The sequence below is a fragment of the Palaemon carinicauda genome, chromosome 4 (genome assembly GCF_036898095.1).
Source record: "Palaemon carinicauda isolate YSFRI2023 chromosome 4, ASM3689809v2, whole genome shotgun sequence".
Classification (NCBI taxonomy): Eukaryota; Metazoa; Arthropoda; class Malacostraca; order Decapoda; family Palaemonidae; genus Palaemon; species Palaemon carinicauda.
In genome coordinates, this window is record NC_090728.1 from 82,649,739 (window position 1) to 82,666,872 (window position 17,134).

Genomic DNA, 17,134 nt, shown 5'->3' on the forward strand with positions numbered 1-17,134 from the left:
GATTGATGCATTGGGAAAAAGTATGGCAAAATGGTGCAATATATTTAAGATGTGGTATTCCATTATTAATCCGCATCAACTGATTAGGAAATGCGATGCATGTCATGTACCAACACACCCTACTTGCGCTGAAGTACAACAAAAAATAAATAATAAAGACACAAAGGTATTCTGCTCAACATGCTTAGTCTGGATAGAAAATATAATTAAGTCGAGGCTGAATCTGCAAATAGTTGAAGAAGAAGAAGAAGAAGAAGAAGAAGAAGAATTCAACAACATACTTACAAAGAAATAGATTATCAGATGGAAACAAATAATAGATCCAAGAGACTCTATCCAGACCTATGTACTTTTAGGGAAAAGCAAGAAAAAGAAAAAAAAGATATAGTCTGCAATTTACTGACAAGAGGAAATTGCAGATTTGGTGAAAGATGCTACTACAAGCATCCAAAGATATGCCATAATTATGAAATATACGGTAAATGTGCATATTTAGACGGACATGGAGACGAATGCAGAGATCTCCATCCAAAAATATGCAAAAACCTGAAAGAAGGAAAAGCATGCAAATTCAACAAAAATTGTCGAAATATGCTTCCTGCAACCATGAATGAAAGTCAGAAAACTCAAAAGCAAACAGAAAAGAAAAATGAAAGCAAATACTAAACAAAAAAAGAAATAAAAAACAAGCCGAGGATATTGCACAAAAAGCCCCAAGATATGATGCCTTTCAACCCAAATATGCACAAATATGCACAATTAGAGCCCAGCTACAAAGAATGCATCTATAATGCCAGGGTTTGGTGCAGATATGGGGATAATTGCATGTATACACACAAAAATAAATATGAAGGTGAAAGAGCAGATATAATAGAAAAATTGGAGTTTTTAATGGCAGAATTCCTGAAAATGAAGAAAGGAACATCATATCAGAACAGGAAGGAAGCATGGGAGAATCCATATTATTACCAATATTAGATAATGGGGATGAAACACAAACCATCATATTAATGAATGCACAGGGTTTAGTCACGAGTAACTCTAAAAGGAAAATAGAGTTCTTAGAAGAACTAACCCAAATTGAAAAAATAAATATATTAAATATAAGTGAAACATGGTATTCCCAAGAGACTGGCAGTGATGACCAGATAAAGGGCTTCCAAACATAGATCAGACAGAATAAATAGGAATCAAGGAGGAACTGCAATGTATGGAAGAGACATAAATCAAGGAAAAGTCTGTGAAAAATACAGCTACACAGAATGTGAATTGATTGCTGTAGAATTTGAATATGAAAAACTAGTGAATATTGTAGTTTACAGACCCCTAAATACTAAGGAGTTTGGCATAATAATAGAAAAAATAGATGATATACGTAGAAACCATAAAGACTGGAATATACTCCTATCCGGAGATTTTAAGAACGGATAGAAGAAAGTGGTTGTATATATACATATAAAAAAGAGAGTAATAGTAGCACAGAAGATAGGAGGCAATTTGAAAATCTTCAAGATATGCTATTAGAACATAATATGCAAAAAATAAACCACATTCCAACAAGAAAGAACAATGTCATAGATTTAGTATTTGTGAATGAGGTGAATTATGTTGAAAAAAATAGTGTATAACACAGGAATTTCAGATCACAATGTCATAGAATTAATAGTCCATTCCAAAGCAAGTGAACGTAGAGATAAACAAAGTACAAAACGATGGGAAGGATATGGAAAATATAATTTTTATAATATTAATATAAAATGGTCAGAAATGAATGAAGAATTGAACAAAGATTGGAAAAATGTATTCATAAGTGATAATATATAGGTAAATATGGATATACTGTACAAAATACTGGAGAAAATTGTTGAAAAATATGTATTGAAAAGAAAAAATAAACATCAGACATGCATACCAAGAGACAGAAGGATATTATTTCAGAAAATTAGAAATTGGAAGAAAAATCTTGCAAAAGAAAAAAATGTATGGAAAATGATGGAAATAAAAAGTAAGATAGAAAATGCAGAACAAACGATTAGACAATAGAAAGAAAATGAAAAAAGGGACTTAGAAGAAAGGACACTTCAAAATATATAAAAAAAAACCAAAGTACTTTACTCCTATGCAAAAAAGATGAATAAAGGGAGATTAGAAATAGGCCCTCTAAGAATGGAAGGATGGTTAATGAATAAAAAAAAAGAAAATATGCAACATATTAGCAGAAAAATATAAGAGTGAATCCACGCCAAGAATTGCGAGAAATAGGCCCTCTAAGAATTGAAGAACGGTTAACGAATAAAAAAAAGGAAATGTGCAACATGTTAGCAGAAAAATATAAGAGTGAATTCACGCCAAGAATTGCGGAAGAGAATAATGAAACAGAAATGAGAGAAGGAAATATTGAATATCCAACGGATATAGATATTAATGAAGCAGGTATTGTGCAGGCTATAAGCAAAATTAGAAATGGATCGGCGGCCGGACCAGGTGGAGTTCCAGCGATTTTGTTAAAAAACTGCACACAATATCGCGAAGCCGCTTGCAATACTGCTAAGACAAAGTGTAGATAGAAGCGAGATATATGTTAAACATAAATTAGCATATATAACCCCTATTTTCAAAAGTGGATCAAGACTAGAGGCAAGCAATTATAGACCTGTTAGTCTAACATCACATATTATGAAAGGGTAATAAAAAAGGAAATAATCATTTGCTTAAAAATAATTTATTTGATATAGGTTAACACGGTTTTGTGCTCGGAAAAAGTACACAAACCCAACTGATAGCACACTATGGAAACATATACAAAAATATGATAAAGGAAAAAGACAGATGGGATCTATCTAGATTTTGCAAAAGCCTTTGACAAGGTAGACCATCATATATTAGAGAAAAAATGAGAAAGCATAATATTGTGGGAAAGATAGGAAAATGGGTAAAAGAATTCTTGCAAAACAGAAAACAGATAGTGGTTGCAAATGACGAGAAATCAGATGATGCTCAGGTAATATCTGGCGTGCCACAGGGTACGGTATTAGCTACACTGCTGTTTATTATTATGATCTCAGACATAGACTGTAATGTTAAAGACTCTGTAGTGAGAAGTTTCGCCGATGACACAAGAATAATTAGAGAAATTACTTGTGATGAAGATATGAACTCATTACAAAGAGATATAAACAAAATACATGAATGGGCGAAGATAAACAGGAGGGTATTTAACTCCGATAAATTCGAATCAATAAATTATGGAAACAGAGAAGGAATGGTATATGCATACAGGGGACCTAATAATGAGACAATCACAAACAAGGAAGCAATTAAAGACCTTGGTGTAATGTTAAACAGGAATATGTTATGCAACGACCAAATAGCAACACTGTTGGCTAAATGTAAAGCAAAAATGAGAATGGTAATCAGACACTATAAAACAAGAAAAGCTGTACACATGATTATGCTTTACAAAACTTATGTACTTAGTACACTCGAGTACTGCAATGTAATATGGTACCCACACTACCAAAAGGATATTGCACAAATAGAGAGTGTACAAAGGTCCTTTACTGCTAGAATAGAAGAAGTTAAGGACCTTGACTACTGGGAAAGACTGCAGTTTTTAGAATTGTACAGTCTAGAAAGGAGAAGAGAATGTTACATGATAATACAAGCATGGAAGCAAATAGAAGGAATTACTGAAAACATCATGGAGCTACAAATATCTGAAAGAGCAAGCTGAGGTAGATTAATAGTGCCCAAAACTATACCAGGAAAACTAAGGAAGGCACACAGGACATTAATCCACTACGCACCAGCATCGATAATGCAGTGACTATTTAATGCACTGCCAGCTCATCTAAAAAACATATCATCAGTGAGCGTAGATGTGTTTAAGAATAAGCTCGATAAATACCTGAGATGCATCCCAGATCATCCAAGACTGGAAGATGCAAAATACACCGGAAGATGCATTAGCAACTCTCTGGTGGATATACGAGGTGCCTCACATTGAGGGACCTGGGGAAATCCAAACATAGGATAAGGCAATAAGGTAAAGCTCTCTCTCTCTCTCTCTCTCTCTCTCTCTCTCTCTCTCTCTCTCTCTCTCTCTCTCTCTCTCTCTCTCTCTCTCTCTCTCTCTCTCTCTCAAGGATTTGGGAACATACAAAAGTTTAAAAGAATAAACAAAAATTGATCCTCCGCAGTACTTTTTCATGAATTGATCTTTCACTAGCAACCTCTAACTCTCTAGCTGACGTTCACTGGACAGCATTGGATGACTAGTATACAAGTGGTCAAGCACCTATAGAAAACTACTTCAAACAATGTCCTACTTGAATACAGATCACCTTGATATAGCACTAGGAGAGAGCTGACAGGCAAAAGTTTAAAGAACCGAGTGAAGTAGAAGGTAATGCAAACAAGTTCCAAAAGGTTGATGATGCCATTGATTTACTCATGGAACTCTTCATACAGCTTGAGTGCATTCCATTCCAAAATGACATGTCTGTTCCGTCGACAACCAGTCCCAGGGTAGTCACCTTAGAAATTCAGGTATTACATAGATCCACAACAATAGCATTAACAAGGTACTGCAGAAATTGCACTGAAAAGAATATTGTGACTTACAAGAAATCCAAAATCTCCACCCGTGCTAAAAAGTAATGATCAATATATTACTAGTTCTTTGTAAGTGAGTAATTCACTAGCTGATCATTTTGAGAAAGTATCCCAAAGTCAAAAGACTATCCAGACTACTTTTTTAGATGTAAAGAACAAATGGCTTTGAACTTTACATCAAAGAAAGGAGATACATATAACCTCCCATTTTACATCAAATAAAGAACAGACACACAATCTACCATTTATAGAGAGAGAATACGACTCTGTTGTATCATCATGCAATGATACAGCTCCAGGCCCAGGCGAAAGTTCTTATGCAATAATAAAGCACGGGTGTCATAACACTAAACTTTTTATCATAGGTATTATTAACAGAATATGGCAAGATCAGTTTTCCAACAGTTTTGGGACCTGACCATTATTTTAGCATTTTTAAAACCTGAAAAGGACAAATTTTTGGGTGCAAGATACCGACCATTTGCATTGACATGTTTATGTAAAATCATGGAAAAGGTGGTGAATGCAAGGCTTGTATGGATACTATAAAAATTGGTATTTTATCACTAGTGCAAAGTGGGTTTCGAAGAATGCTATCTAACAAATATGTAATTATAATATTAAATAGTTCATGGAATTGTCAGATACTTAAAAGATCAGATACATACAACTGTATCAAGAAATAACCATTCATAATTTGGGCTAGAAAAGGCCAACTTTAGGTGACATTACCCTACTCATAATCATTGTTTCATAATACAGCTTGACTAATATTCCCCATCTAGTTTTGCAATCCCAACTGCATATATATACACTCCCATGCTGAACATGATAACCATGGTAAAAAGCTAATTGCGCTGGTATTTTAATAACTAGCATTCGTAATATTGAATAGAGTTTTGTATAAAAGGATATGTTATGCAAGATAAAATTAATGGCTCACCGACTTTTGAGCGCTAGACATATAAGTACCGATAAATGAGCGGCGACAATTAAGCGCAGTAACATCTGAACGCCATAAAAATTTTAGTTTTAAGCTTTATTTGTTGTGACATATAAATAAAGTTATATCGAAACAAAATAAGGTTAAAAACAGTTTCTTAAAACCAAATTTTCACATTTGTAGGCTAATAGTAAAATATATTGAAGGAAAATATTCTAGTCGGTCTTGTAGAATATAGCCTTATTGACTCTTAGGTTTTGACTTTGCCTTTACATCTTCATGCTGCCCAGCATCTATTCTGATAACTTCATTTGATATATGATTCTGTTCAACTCTTAAAATATCTACGAATTTATAAATTGCAGGATACATACGGCCAATTGATGTGTACACTTCCCATTGCCACCTCTCTAACGAATTATTGGTACATGGATGTTCACTAACAATGTGTACATAGACACTCCAGACATTTTGGAGTTGGGGGGAACAGAGCATCTCTTCATGTTCCTCGCCTGCAAGGTCTTGATAGTCAAGTGGCTTCAAAGTAAAAGACCAAATCATATAACTCGTCAGGAATTACATCTTGTAAAGATTAAAATACATTTATAACATCACTTGGAGGAGTGAATACCAATGTCACTAGCATTTTTTTGTATTGTTGTATTCCTTCCCTGCTTCAGTAGCCTGTCAGTCGATCAAACTAATCTTGAATTTTTCTCCAAACATTCTTGAAGCCATATCATTGTACGGTAGCCGTTAACTTTGCAATATCTGGTATATGATTATGATCACTAGATGTGCATTCATTTCCAAAAAAAACATATATCCTTCATTTGCACTTCCCATTTACACATCGCCATGACTTTGCCACTCTTACTCTGTAACAGTAACCTTCGTACAGTATATTTTCGCTGGCTTTGGACAATGTTTTCTTCTCCATTGCGTGGATTCTTTGAACTCAATTATGACAAGACTACTTTTCCTCTAATAAATCTTTATTTAAATTTCCTAATCATGCTGATTTTAATTAACATACTTATTCTGAGAAATGCATGGGGTCTACTTTAACAATAACAACTAAATGATTGCAATGGTCAAACAACAAATGAACAGCGTTGTGTACTGTTTTCAAACATATTGACTTGCATTTATGGCGCTCAATTGTTGGCACTCATTTGTTTGCGCTCAATTATCTTGCGCTTAAAATTCGGCTCACAAAAATTAATGTGATAATGAATCTAAATTTATTACTCAATTACAGAGATGTCAGATTTTAACACTGGGAAAGATAAGAAATTAAAACCACTGCATGTTTCAGGAAGCGGGAAATAATAGCTAATAATGCCATAGAAATCAGCAATCAAAACACAATTACTCAATTGTCAGCACACTTGATCAAAATTTAAACCCAATTTACATTAATGCTATTGAAATAATAGTGATAACAAACCGAAATGTGATTCCTGTTACTTATCTTAATTTTATTCCAGGATTCCTCACTTTCAGAAGAACAAGAAGCCAAAAATTTGTATGGCTACTTGGCGCAAGTTGATGCGCAGGTATAGATATCTCCAGCTGTGACGTTGGTTCTTTTGTCTATACAGTGATGAAGTAGCAATGACATCAATCATTGGAGGTGCTGTGTCCAGTCCAATAGTGGCTGAACTCGAAGGTCTATCCTATACAAACACTGAGTCAGGGCTCAACATGTTGATGCACTGGCCCTATATCAGGGGAGACTATTTCATTGGTATTTATGTCATATTGGATCCCCTGTTCTAGCATTACACAGGAAAATCCTTGAAAACCTCACAGCATGTTAACCTCTAAAATACTGATTTACATTAATTGTGCATTTTTTTTCAGACTGATGAAAGTAAGCCATATTCATATCATCCACCAACTCAGCCTCCAATTAGTCCAGCCTACTCAACAGCAATAGCCATGAAGCGTACCAATATGCAAGAAGTCGGACCATCATGTTCTGGCAATGCTTACAAAGGATCTGATTCGGAAGAGGGGAGTGATGGCACAGACATTGTAAAATCTTCACTGAGTGACGGTACATGCAGTGAAGACCATATGCATACTGAAGAGAAATTACAGCAGTTGAATATTTAAGCATTTTAGTAAATAAAGTCATTAAAATTTTATGTTTCTTTAACCACTCTGTAAATACAGTACAAATCCTTACGTTATTTAAATCTTTATACCAACTAGGCTAAGAAAATTTAAGTGTGGATAAGTAAATGAAGTGATGATTACACTAGAGGCCTGTACTTGTTTTACCTGCTATAATGCTTCATATATTGTCTTGGATATATACAAAATTATATTGTAGATTACCTGGCCCTTACAGCCAAGCATAGGTTCTTGCAATCATGCAGCCCATAGAACAACATTATGCTAATTGGAGGTTCTGGAAGGAGTGGGACTGGGTACTTAATGAAAAGAGTTTTGTATTTGTAAAATAAAAAAAATAAAAAAAATCTACAGACAGTAAAACACCTTATTAAGCACTTGTAAAATAAAAGAAAAAAAAAACAATTTGCATTTTTCTTAACTATACAAAACTGAGTCCTTTAATAAGGATATGATTCCAGAAAAGATTGAAACTTGGCTGTTAATATTTATAATGAGATGTTTGAAGTTACTGGTGGGTAACGAGGAAAAGCAACTCCCCATACAAGCCCCTTTGACTTTCACCTGGGGTTTTTTGGGTTGATGAAGTGGGAAGTGTAACCTAAAGAACTCAGGTTTGTATAGTTAGGAAAAAACCCAAATTCTTTATTATATTTGTATTTTTCCTATCTGTTATTTATTTAAGTGTGGGAAATAATTCCGGGAAAGGCCTCCCCGTTTCTGATTTTCCGGACCCGAGCCTGAAGGATAGAGCGCCAACACTCTCACACTTGAGAAACTAGAGAACCGCAACGAAGACGGTTTGCTTTCCCCACACACGTTTAAGTCCAAAGATTATTCTATACCGGGACTGTCGGCACCGATATCACCTTCATGTTCAGACGCTACTCCAGGGCGCAGAATAGTAAATCCTAATCAAGTGTGGTTGGACTGAATCAGTTACGTTAACGACAGTTTCACAAAGAGTTAGGGGGAGCAGTACTGTAAAAGTCAAAACGTCCTAAGGACCACCGGGAGGTAATACCGTAGAACATTACAATAAAGGATTGACACCGATAGCTTTAGATTGACGTAAATATAAACTTACCCTTAAGTCATATCTCACCTCATGTGATAACTCATTTAGACATTTCAAAATGTAAAGGTCAAGTTAAAAACAGTTAATAATTTTAACCTAAAAATGGCATTTATTTCCATAAAGTACAACAGGAATTTTCACCTAACTAACACAGGAAAAACAGCAAAACTACCAAATTGAAATTTGAATAAAGACCACATGGCATATAAAAAATGAAAAATGCCAAGAAAATGGTCAAATCAATTAAATTGTAAATCAATAATCAAATAACTAATCAACCAATGAAAGTAAAAATGGTGACTGAAATAATACCAAATGTTCTACTCACTACTTTGAACACATTCCTCTCGGGCAATAAAATTTCAAACTTGATAGAGGGGAACGGGAACACAACTTATGTTAATAGACACGCCACGAATGATCAAACCAGACAGTTTGAACATGACTTCCTAGCTAAATGTGCACATCGTCAAATAAAGGCTAGAAAAAAAAGGGGGAACAGTTCCTTGGCCAAGGTTGAGCACCGTTAATTAGTACTCACGCTCTTGAGGGTTGATTGTAGATGTTGAAGTGGAAGCATCTTGTAAACTGTTAACAACACGGTGCATCTTCAGTTCTGCACAGTCGTGTTTTATCTTCGTATGCCTATCTGCTAAATAATGGTTCAAAGTAAGGCATACTGTTGGTCAGTAACTGGTTGACCAACAGTTAGTTGAACCAACGTCTATGTTAACGACGTCACAGATGAAGAGGCTATGCCTACGTCCGCCTTCAACGCTTCCTGGTTTTTAAGTGGGCCGCTCGCACGCTTCTCCCTCCCGCCGTTGAGCAGGTTCAAGCAGGTCGAGTTGTTCTTCTTCAAATTTTCATGAGTACGTGGTTCGCTGAAGGGTGCTTTTTATAAATACAAGGATCATTCTTGAAACTCCAGGGGAAAGTAATTATAAAGAAATCCTACTGTCTGGTTTATAAAAATCAATATACATACAAAAAATTAAGTGGCGTTTAGTGATGTTCAATAACACAGAAAACAATCCTAGCTAAACAGACTTATAAACAGGTACTGAGACGTAAATAGCAATAAGCTAAGATCAATGAGTTACGTAAATTAAAGAGTTACTTAAATACAAACCAATTGTGGTTAAACATACAAAGCTTCAAGAGCATTTGGAAAAGAACGCAACCAAGGGCTGTTTTTGAAAATTTTCGACAGTCGGTTGCATCGTCAAGCAATGTACTGTGAGCTCGGGAAATGAGATAAAATCATCTACAGAGGAATGGGGTGATGAAAGGTAAAGCATTACAGGGAAATGATGGACATGTTAGCAGCAATGAATATTTAAGGGTATAATAATGAAGGTTACAAAGGAAAAAAAAGAAAAAAAAAGAGATGCGCAAAACCCAGAAAATAACAAACAAAAAATAAAAAATGGAATAACGGGGGTGACTAAAATAAAGCGTGGAAAGAATTTCCACACTACCCAGGCAAGTTTAAGTAGACTCATCCTTAGGAAGGTAGAAGTCCCTATAATTCAACTGGGGGATTTACTGACCCAGGCATTATCAATGTCCTTCAGTCTTGTACTTCAGTCCTGTAAAAGGACTGAAAGTCTTGACTCCTGGTAACCTCCTATTTAACTGAGCATAGGGATGTCACTTGATGGCTTCACGGAACCAGAAAGGAACAACAACCTCTTATGTTTTAGTCATAACTGCTGGGTTCTCTTAATGTAATGTTGTAGTGCCCTCACAGAAAAGAGAAGTAGGTCATCCCGATCATTAGTTGCATCTAGAAGAGAGGAGATGGAGAAGGACTCGAAGCAGGGGCCATGCACTGCGGGTTTCAGACTCTCAGCCACAAACTGTGGAACGAAGGTCATTGAGACAATCTTCCATGTCTCTGAAAGACTAGTTGCATAGGAGATGCCATGCAGTTTGCCTACTTTCTTCGCCAAGGCTAGAGCCAATAAAAGAACGGTCTTAAGTGTTAGACATGTTTGATGCTTTTCTTAAACCTCTGGTTATTGCAACTTTAATAAAATCACTGATAGGCCCATGAATTTTAGCTGGGGAATAATAACGCCATGTGTAAACCTACTTATGTTAATGATTTATAGCATAACTAACACAGGAATAAAGATAGAAAGAAATTGAAAACTGCAGTAGCAACCAGAATAAAAATATCAATATAGCACTTATGGTTACATGAACAGAGGATGCCAAAGTGCTCCATTGGATCCTCAGATGATTAAGGTCGTTATGATGAATCTCAGCTCTATGCGTTTAAGAACTGAGAACCTTCATAATGTGCCAAGTTGGGGTCTTGAGTGGTCTGGGAGTCCAAGACTGCTTGAAGCTCTACATAAACATGGACAACTCCCACAATAAGGAGAGGTCCAGGACTTTCAGTCTGAAAACTTGGCTCAAAGCTGAGCGATAGCCTTTACAGTGATGCATGTAGTTACGAAATTAATTGGTTCCGGAGTGGCTTTCATGTCATGAGTTTTTCGTATGATGACTCAAGTTTTACATGTAAATCGCCTAATTCGTTGCATGCCCTACAAAAATATCACATAAAATTTTATAGTAAAGCTATAACCTTAGTGAAATACAGTCAAATACATTTGAATCATTTAACATACCTAACCTAACTATTAATACCTGTAAATGAAGTAGCTAGTATAACATAATGCAACAATCAATGGAAAATAATACAATACATACAATGCAATAATGTACATATACGAAATATACAGTACCGTATGTACTGTACTATTATTATAGTTACCCTCACTAGGGAAAGGTATGTTTTCTATCATGCATAAACTCATTTCCTTCAACTCGTGCATTTTTTTTTAACAGTAACTATTTTATTGTAATACAATTACATTCATTGGTGATACATGATTAAATTACCTACATGTTTTTGTACACACATACAGTATATGTTTAAGCCATTTAATTATAAAAGAGCAAGATTCATATGTACATGAAATTTCTTTGTAGAATGAATAAACTACCAATAACTGTTCAGTAAATAGTTTTTTAAACTTATTTATTTACCAAAATTAAAGAATAATATCTCGCTGTTTTGATATGGGTAATAGTATTGTGCGTACGCACATGCTGTACAATACAGTACAGTTCATGGTGTTTTTTAATTTGAAAATGTACTTATGAATGTGAAGAATTTTCTTCACTACTCTTCTTCTTCATAGTTTATACGTAGACTTTGTTATTGTTCGTGACGTCACGGCAGGGAAAAATGTGAGTAATGTGTCTTTCTTAACCAAGTGTCCCAAGATTAATACTTTTGTTTGTATACATTATTCTACCGTAAGTATTTAGGTACAGTATTTTAAATCACTTAATTACAACTCAAGTCTGCTAGTCTAGGAGGTTTGGTTGTCCACACACGTAAGCCCGACTTGCTAAATTACCTTTTAGTTTCATTTTTTATTCTGTATGCCAGATGTTTAGAATTAGGATTATCTTTGCCCCCTGGAGTTGCAAGATTTCTCCTTGTATTCTAAATAAGTGTGTTGCTTGAAATTCACAAGGCACAAGATTTTCGAGCCTGTCCTAAATGAGAGTTGGCACCTCAAGACCGTAGGCCTACGCACCAAGATACGCTTTTTTTTGGGAAGGAAGGAGGACGCAGCTGACCTGAACTCGACCTCACAAACATACAGGCCACGGTACGAATCGGAGCTGCCCAGTCAGGCTCCAATGTCAACCTCGTGCTCCCACTCTCCATCACTAGCCTGTCCCCTTACACAATAACTAACCAAGAATACGTAGAGGAGGTCAAGCAGATGACCAGTGTTAGTGCATAGCTGCTAATTCTACAGCACGTCGGTTCCAGTCTTGGGGGCTAGTTGGAGAACTTGGAGGGGGCCGTTGACTCTGCAAATTAAGTGCTGTAGGCCTAGTGAGCAAACTGAAGACCGCCACATTTAGGACACGGGCGCCCACAACAGAAAAAAAAATCTTGAGTTCAACTAATGGCCATTCCCCCTTTAGATAAGTTTCAATTTCTCATAAGTTAAGTTTAGGTATTATTTTGGCATTACATCTTTCGGGCTGCGTGCATGGAAATTAATGTATTCATATTTTTTGATCTTGGTAATTGCTTGAGGTCACTGACCACATGTTGGGACCTCACAGCATCCTACCGCACAAATTGTTGATCAGAATTTTTTGACTCTTATTTATTCTGTTTGAGGTTTAATCCACGAATTAATTCCGTTTAACGTTTTCAATTTTTTGTGTTGTAAATTCACTTATTCATTTTATCATATGTAAAACTTATAATTGAGTTACTGATATTTTTTCCAATTTTTAATTTTGTTGTGTTAAAATCATCGAGTTATTTCCATCCCTTTTTTCTGTAATAAATCATTTGGAATAGATTACACATTTTGGTATCCTTAACCCGTATTACATGAATTTTACCCACTTATGCTATGAGACGGGTCAGAAGTACCCAAGGTGTTGAGAGTAACCTACTCTAGACAGAGGTAAGTTGGTATCAGCGAGTGTACGCTCTTTTACTTAGTGCTTTGAAGGTGAAGATCCCCATTTAACTTTACTTTATACTTTTATACTCCACTGTTCCCCCCTTTTTTTTATTGTCTCTAATTGCATTAACGTAAGATACCTGTACAGCATCTCACTGGGGTCACTGGGACGGAATCGAAACAGAGCCTTAGAGTGAGATGACTCTAGCCCTGACAAAGCTAGAGTAGGCCATAAATTATTTCCAAATTAACGTGTGGAGTTCTCCGGCCTCTGGACAGTAAAATTGCCTCCTTTTGTATTTAAGAGTGAAAGGTTAGTGAACTATGGCAGTAAAGTATTAGCAGGGCGTTTGTGTCCCGAGAGTAAGTGCTCATTATCCTCCCCTGTTGAGCTTTGGGTAATTGCCGTAGGGAGACTTTCCTGGACTAAGTTCCCACTCAACCATTCAGATAAAAATTCTCCACAATGAATATAGAATTAATTATAGATAAATAATCATGACATTAAAATTAAAACATGTTACCATCTGTTATTTATTTACTGAAATGAAAGAAAAATGTATCGCTAATGTGTTTGATATGCATAGTAGCATTGTGCGTTCATACATACAATACAGTTCTGTTCACTGTGTTATTTCAATCTAAAAATGTTCTTATTGATATAGAATTAATTGTAAACAAATAATCATGACATTAAAAGAAAAAGAATATACTGCGATCTGCTATTTATTTTCCAAAATGAAATTAAAATGTATCACCTATGTGTAGTAGCATTGTGCGTACACACATGTACACAAAACTGTAATTACTGTTCATTGTGTATTTTAATATAAAATAGGAGAGCTGGAACTTACAGTGGTAACTATAATGTTCTTGTGGCTCTGGAAAGTGCTCAGACAAATGACTTTTCAGTCTTGTTCTATTGATTTGTTTTTGTATGCCTAGTTTCTCAAGGTCACTTGTGCAGAGATTGTGAATCTCATTCATTCTTAAAAGCAGGGTTCCAGAATCCACAAATTTATGAATGTAAATAGTTATTTCCACAAATGCATGAAACCCATTCATGCTCTTGTCTACATCTTCTGATGTTTGCCCTGGTTTGCAAATGTGACTGTGATGGCAGTTTCTGTGCTTGATGAGGCATATCAAATAATATTTTGCTTCGATTGTTATAAGATCTCCTCCAACTAGTCTGGCCTTAAGCAAGGTATCATTGTGCTATGTAATCATGTCCTGGATGTTTTTATCAGCATAGAACGTTGACGTTTCATGGAGAACTTCCTTCTCTCTATCTTTCTCACATAGGGCATCTTGGAACATCTAATGCTTTGCACTTTCTTGACCATTTTTGTTCATAATTTGGAGTGGGATCTTCCCTTTTCTTTGCCTTTGCCAATTTAGAATTATTAAATTTCAAATGGCAAGATTTGTGCCATGAAGCTGAGTGAATAATATACCTTTCAACTGTTTCATTCCCAAAATAGTTTAGAAGGAACATCATCATAGGCTCAGAGCTATGTGACATTGGACAGGAATAATTTGTAAGAGTATGTCTTGTCACCACCTGTCCTTGGATTCTTCAAGGGACACATCCAGGGTTCTTTGGTCACTTGTTGGCAAATCACACAGCAATTTTAATTACGTACCATGATGGATGACATTTAGAAAAGATACAAGCATTGAACAACAATCAAATAATTTTCAAAACTACTTTCAATTCTAAATCAATGTTAATTCAACCACCTTCACAGTTACTGGGTATTTGGTCATCTTATTTCTGGACAGGGAACTTATTAAATTTAGAAAAATAGTCATATATATAGGACAAACATTTACATTGAAGAATTGGTGCTGCGATCAATCTCTGCACAACAATTTTCAACTCAATCATTAATGCCCTGCATGAAGTCAGACATCATTCCCAGACACTGCTCTATATTTCAAATACTTAAATTTTAGTCATGGCAATCAAAATTGGGTTCATGTTTTCAGTTGCAAAACAATCTATTAATTCAAAACACTTCTTAACCTCGTTTTATTTCATTGTGAATATCCAAAATAGTGAAGTTCAGCCTTTATATCATAAAAATAAAGACATTCAAGAGGGCTCCTACTCTAATATCAATTAGTAGTTCTTGAAGGATCATCTCTCCAAATTTAGTGCTTTTATCCACCCTGTAATGGTAGTCTTAAAATATGATATTAAGTAACCTGACAATTAAGAACCTACAGGCAAATCGGTCTGCACAATTAAAAGCTTTGTATTTTTGTCTGTTAATTTATTGACCTTATCCTTAAATATTTCTGAAAAATTAGAGATATATCTAGTTTGAGGAGAATCTACTAACTCAGTTTGAGCTTTAGTCTTCTTTTCTGGATTTATTTCTGCAATCGGTTTACGCAAAAATATAAACACAGATTTAACCTCCTTATCGTATGTTCCGTCTACTGTGTTATTTTCCCACTATTCCCCTTTTTCATCTTGAGGGTAATATTTCTTGAACCTGTTTGATTATCTCCTATCACATTATTATTACTATTATCATTACTTGCTAGGCTACAACCGTAGTTGGAAAAGCAGGATGCTATACGCCCAGAGGCTCTAACAGGAAAAATAGCCCAGTGAGGAAAGGAAAAAGGAAAAAATTAAATATTTTAAGGGCAGCAACAACAATAAAATGAAATTTTCCTGTATGAACTATAAAAACTTTAACAAAAGAGGAAGAGAAATAAGATAGAATAGTGTGCCCGAAAGAACCCACAAGCAAGAGAACTCTAACCTAAGACACTGGAAGAACATGGTAGAGAGGTTATAACACTACCCAAGACTAGAGAACAATGGTTTGATTTCAGAGTGTCCTTCTTCTAGAAGAGCTGCTTACCATAGCTAAAGTCTCTTCTACCCTTACCAAGAGGAAAGTGGCCACTGAACAATTACAGTGCAGTAGTTAACCCCTTGAGAGAAGAATTGTTTGGTAACCTCAGTGTTGTCAGATGTATGAGGACAGAGGAGAATATGTAAAGATTAGGCCAGACTTTTCGGTGAATGTGTACGCAAAAAGGAAAATGAACCATAACCAGAAGGAAGGATCCAATGTAGTACTGTCTGGCCAGTCAAAGGGCCCCATAACTCTCTAGTGGTAGTATTTCAAAGGGTGGGTGGTGCCCTGTTTGAGGATTATCAAAATCACTCACATTTTCCAGAGTTTGAAAAGCTCCTGCAGTTCTCGGACTAACCCCCTACACATTAGGAAGTCTGAGCACAAACATTCATAAAAGAATTCCTCGCAAGTGAAGCACTTGGAAATTAAATGTTTGAACCATCCATTGGATTACACTGGTGCTCATCCCAAAATTTACCTTGCCAAAACATTCCAAATTCTGAGATACTCATGCAGATGCAGTCTGACAGTGTAATGAAAGTATGAAAGTGGCATACCCAACCCTTTGGAAAATAGAAAGTAATGATCATTCTGACAGATACAAGAAAGCAGCAGTTGTATGATGAAAATGCTGATAAAAATATCAAAATAATCATTTATTTACATTGAAATATACAATGTTTTTAATCAGAAAATAAGCAGGAAATGTATAGGTCTTAAGTACATAACAATAAACACAGAAACATTATCAGAAAGAAATAAAAGCTAGGTTTTCTTTCAAAAGATTTCAACATTATTATGTACCTGTTTTGTACCGTTGCCATTATACATGAAAAACATGCTGGTTAGATGAATGTATTTTTGAGATACATATTGACTAATTTAGAATACACATGCTGACCATTATGACAGTGTTTAAGTATTTATTACTGTTTAAATTTAGGTGTACAATATA

At 35.4% G+C, this 17,134-nt stretch overlaps 1 protein-coding gene across 1 annotated transcript in view; it reads left to right on the plus strand.

Moving 5' to 3' along the window:
• Positions 1-8,104, plus strand: part of LOC137640034 (tRNA (cytidine(32)/guanosine(34)-2'-O)-methyltransferase-like) — a 104,657-nt gene extending 96,553 nt beyond the window's left edge. Inside the window, exon 5 of the mRNA XM_068372402.1 lies at positions 7,424-8,104. Within this exon, the coding sequence (XP_068228503.1) occupies positions 7,424-7,678 (255 nt within the window). The 3' untranslated portion in view covers positions 7,679-8,104. The remainder of the gene's footprint in view (positions 1-7,423) is intronic.
• The last annotated feature ends 9,030 nt before the right edge of the window (positions 8,105-17,134 follow it).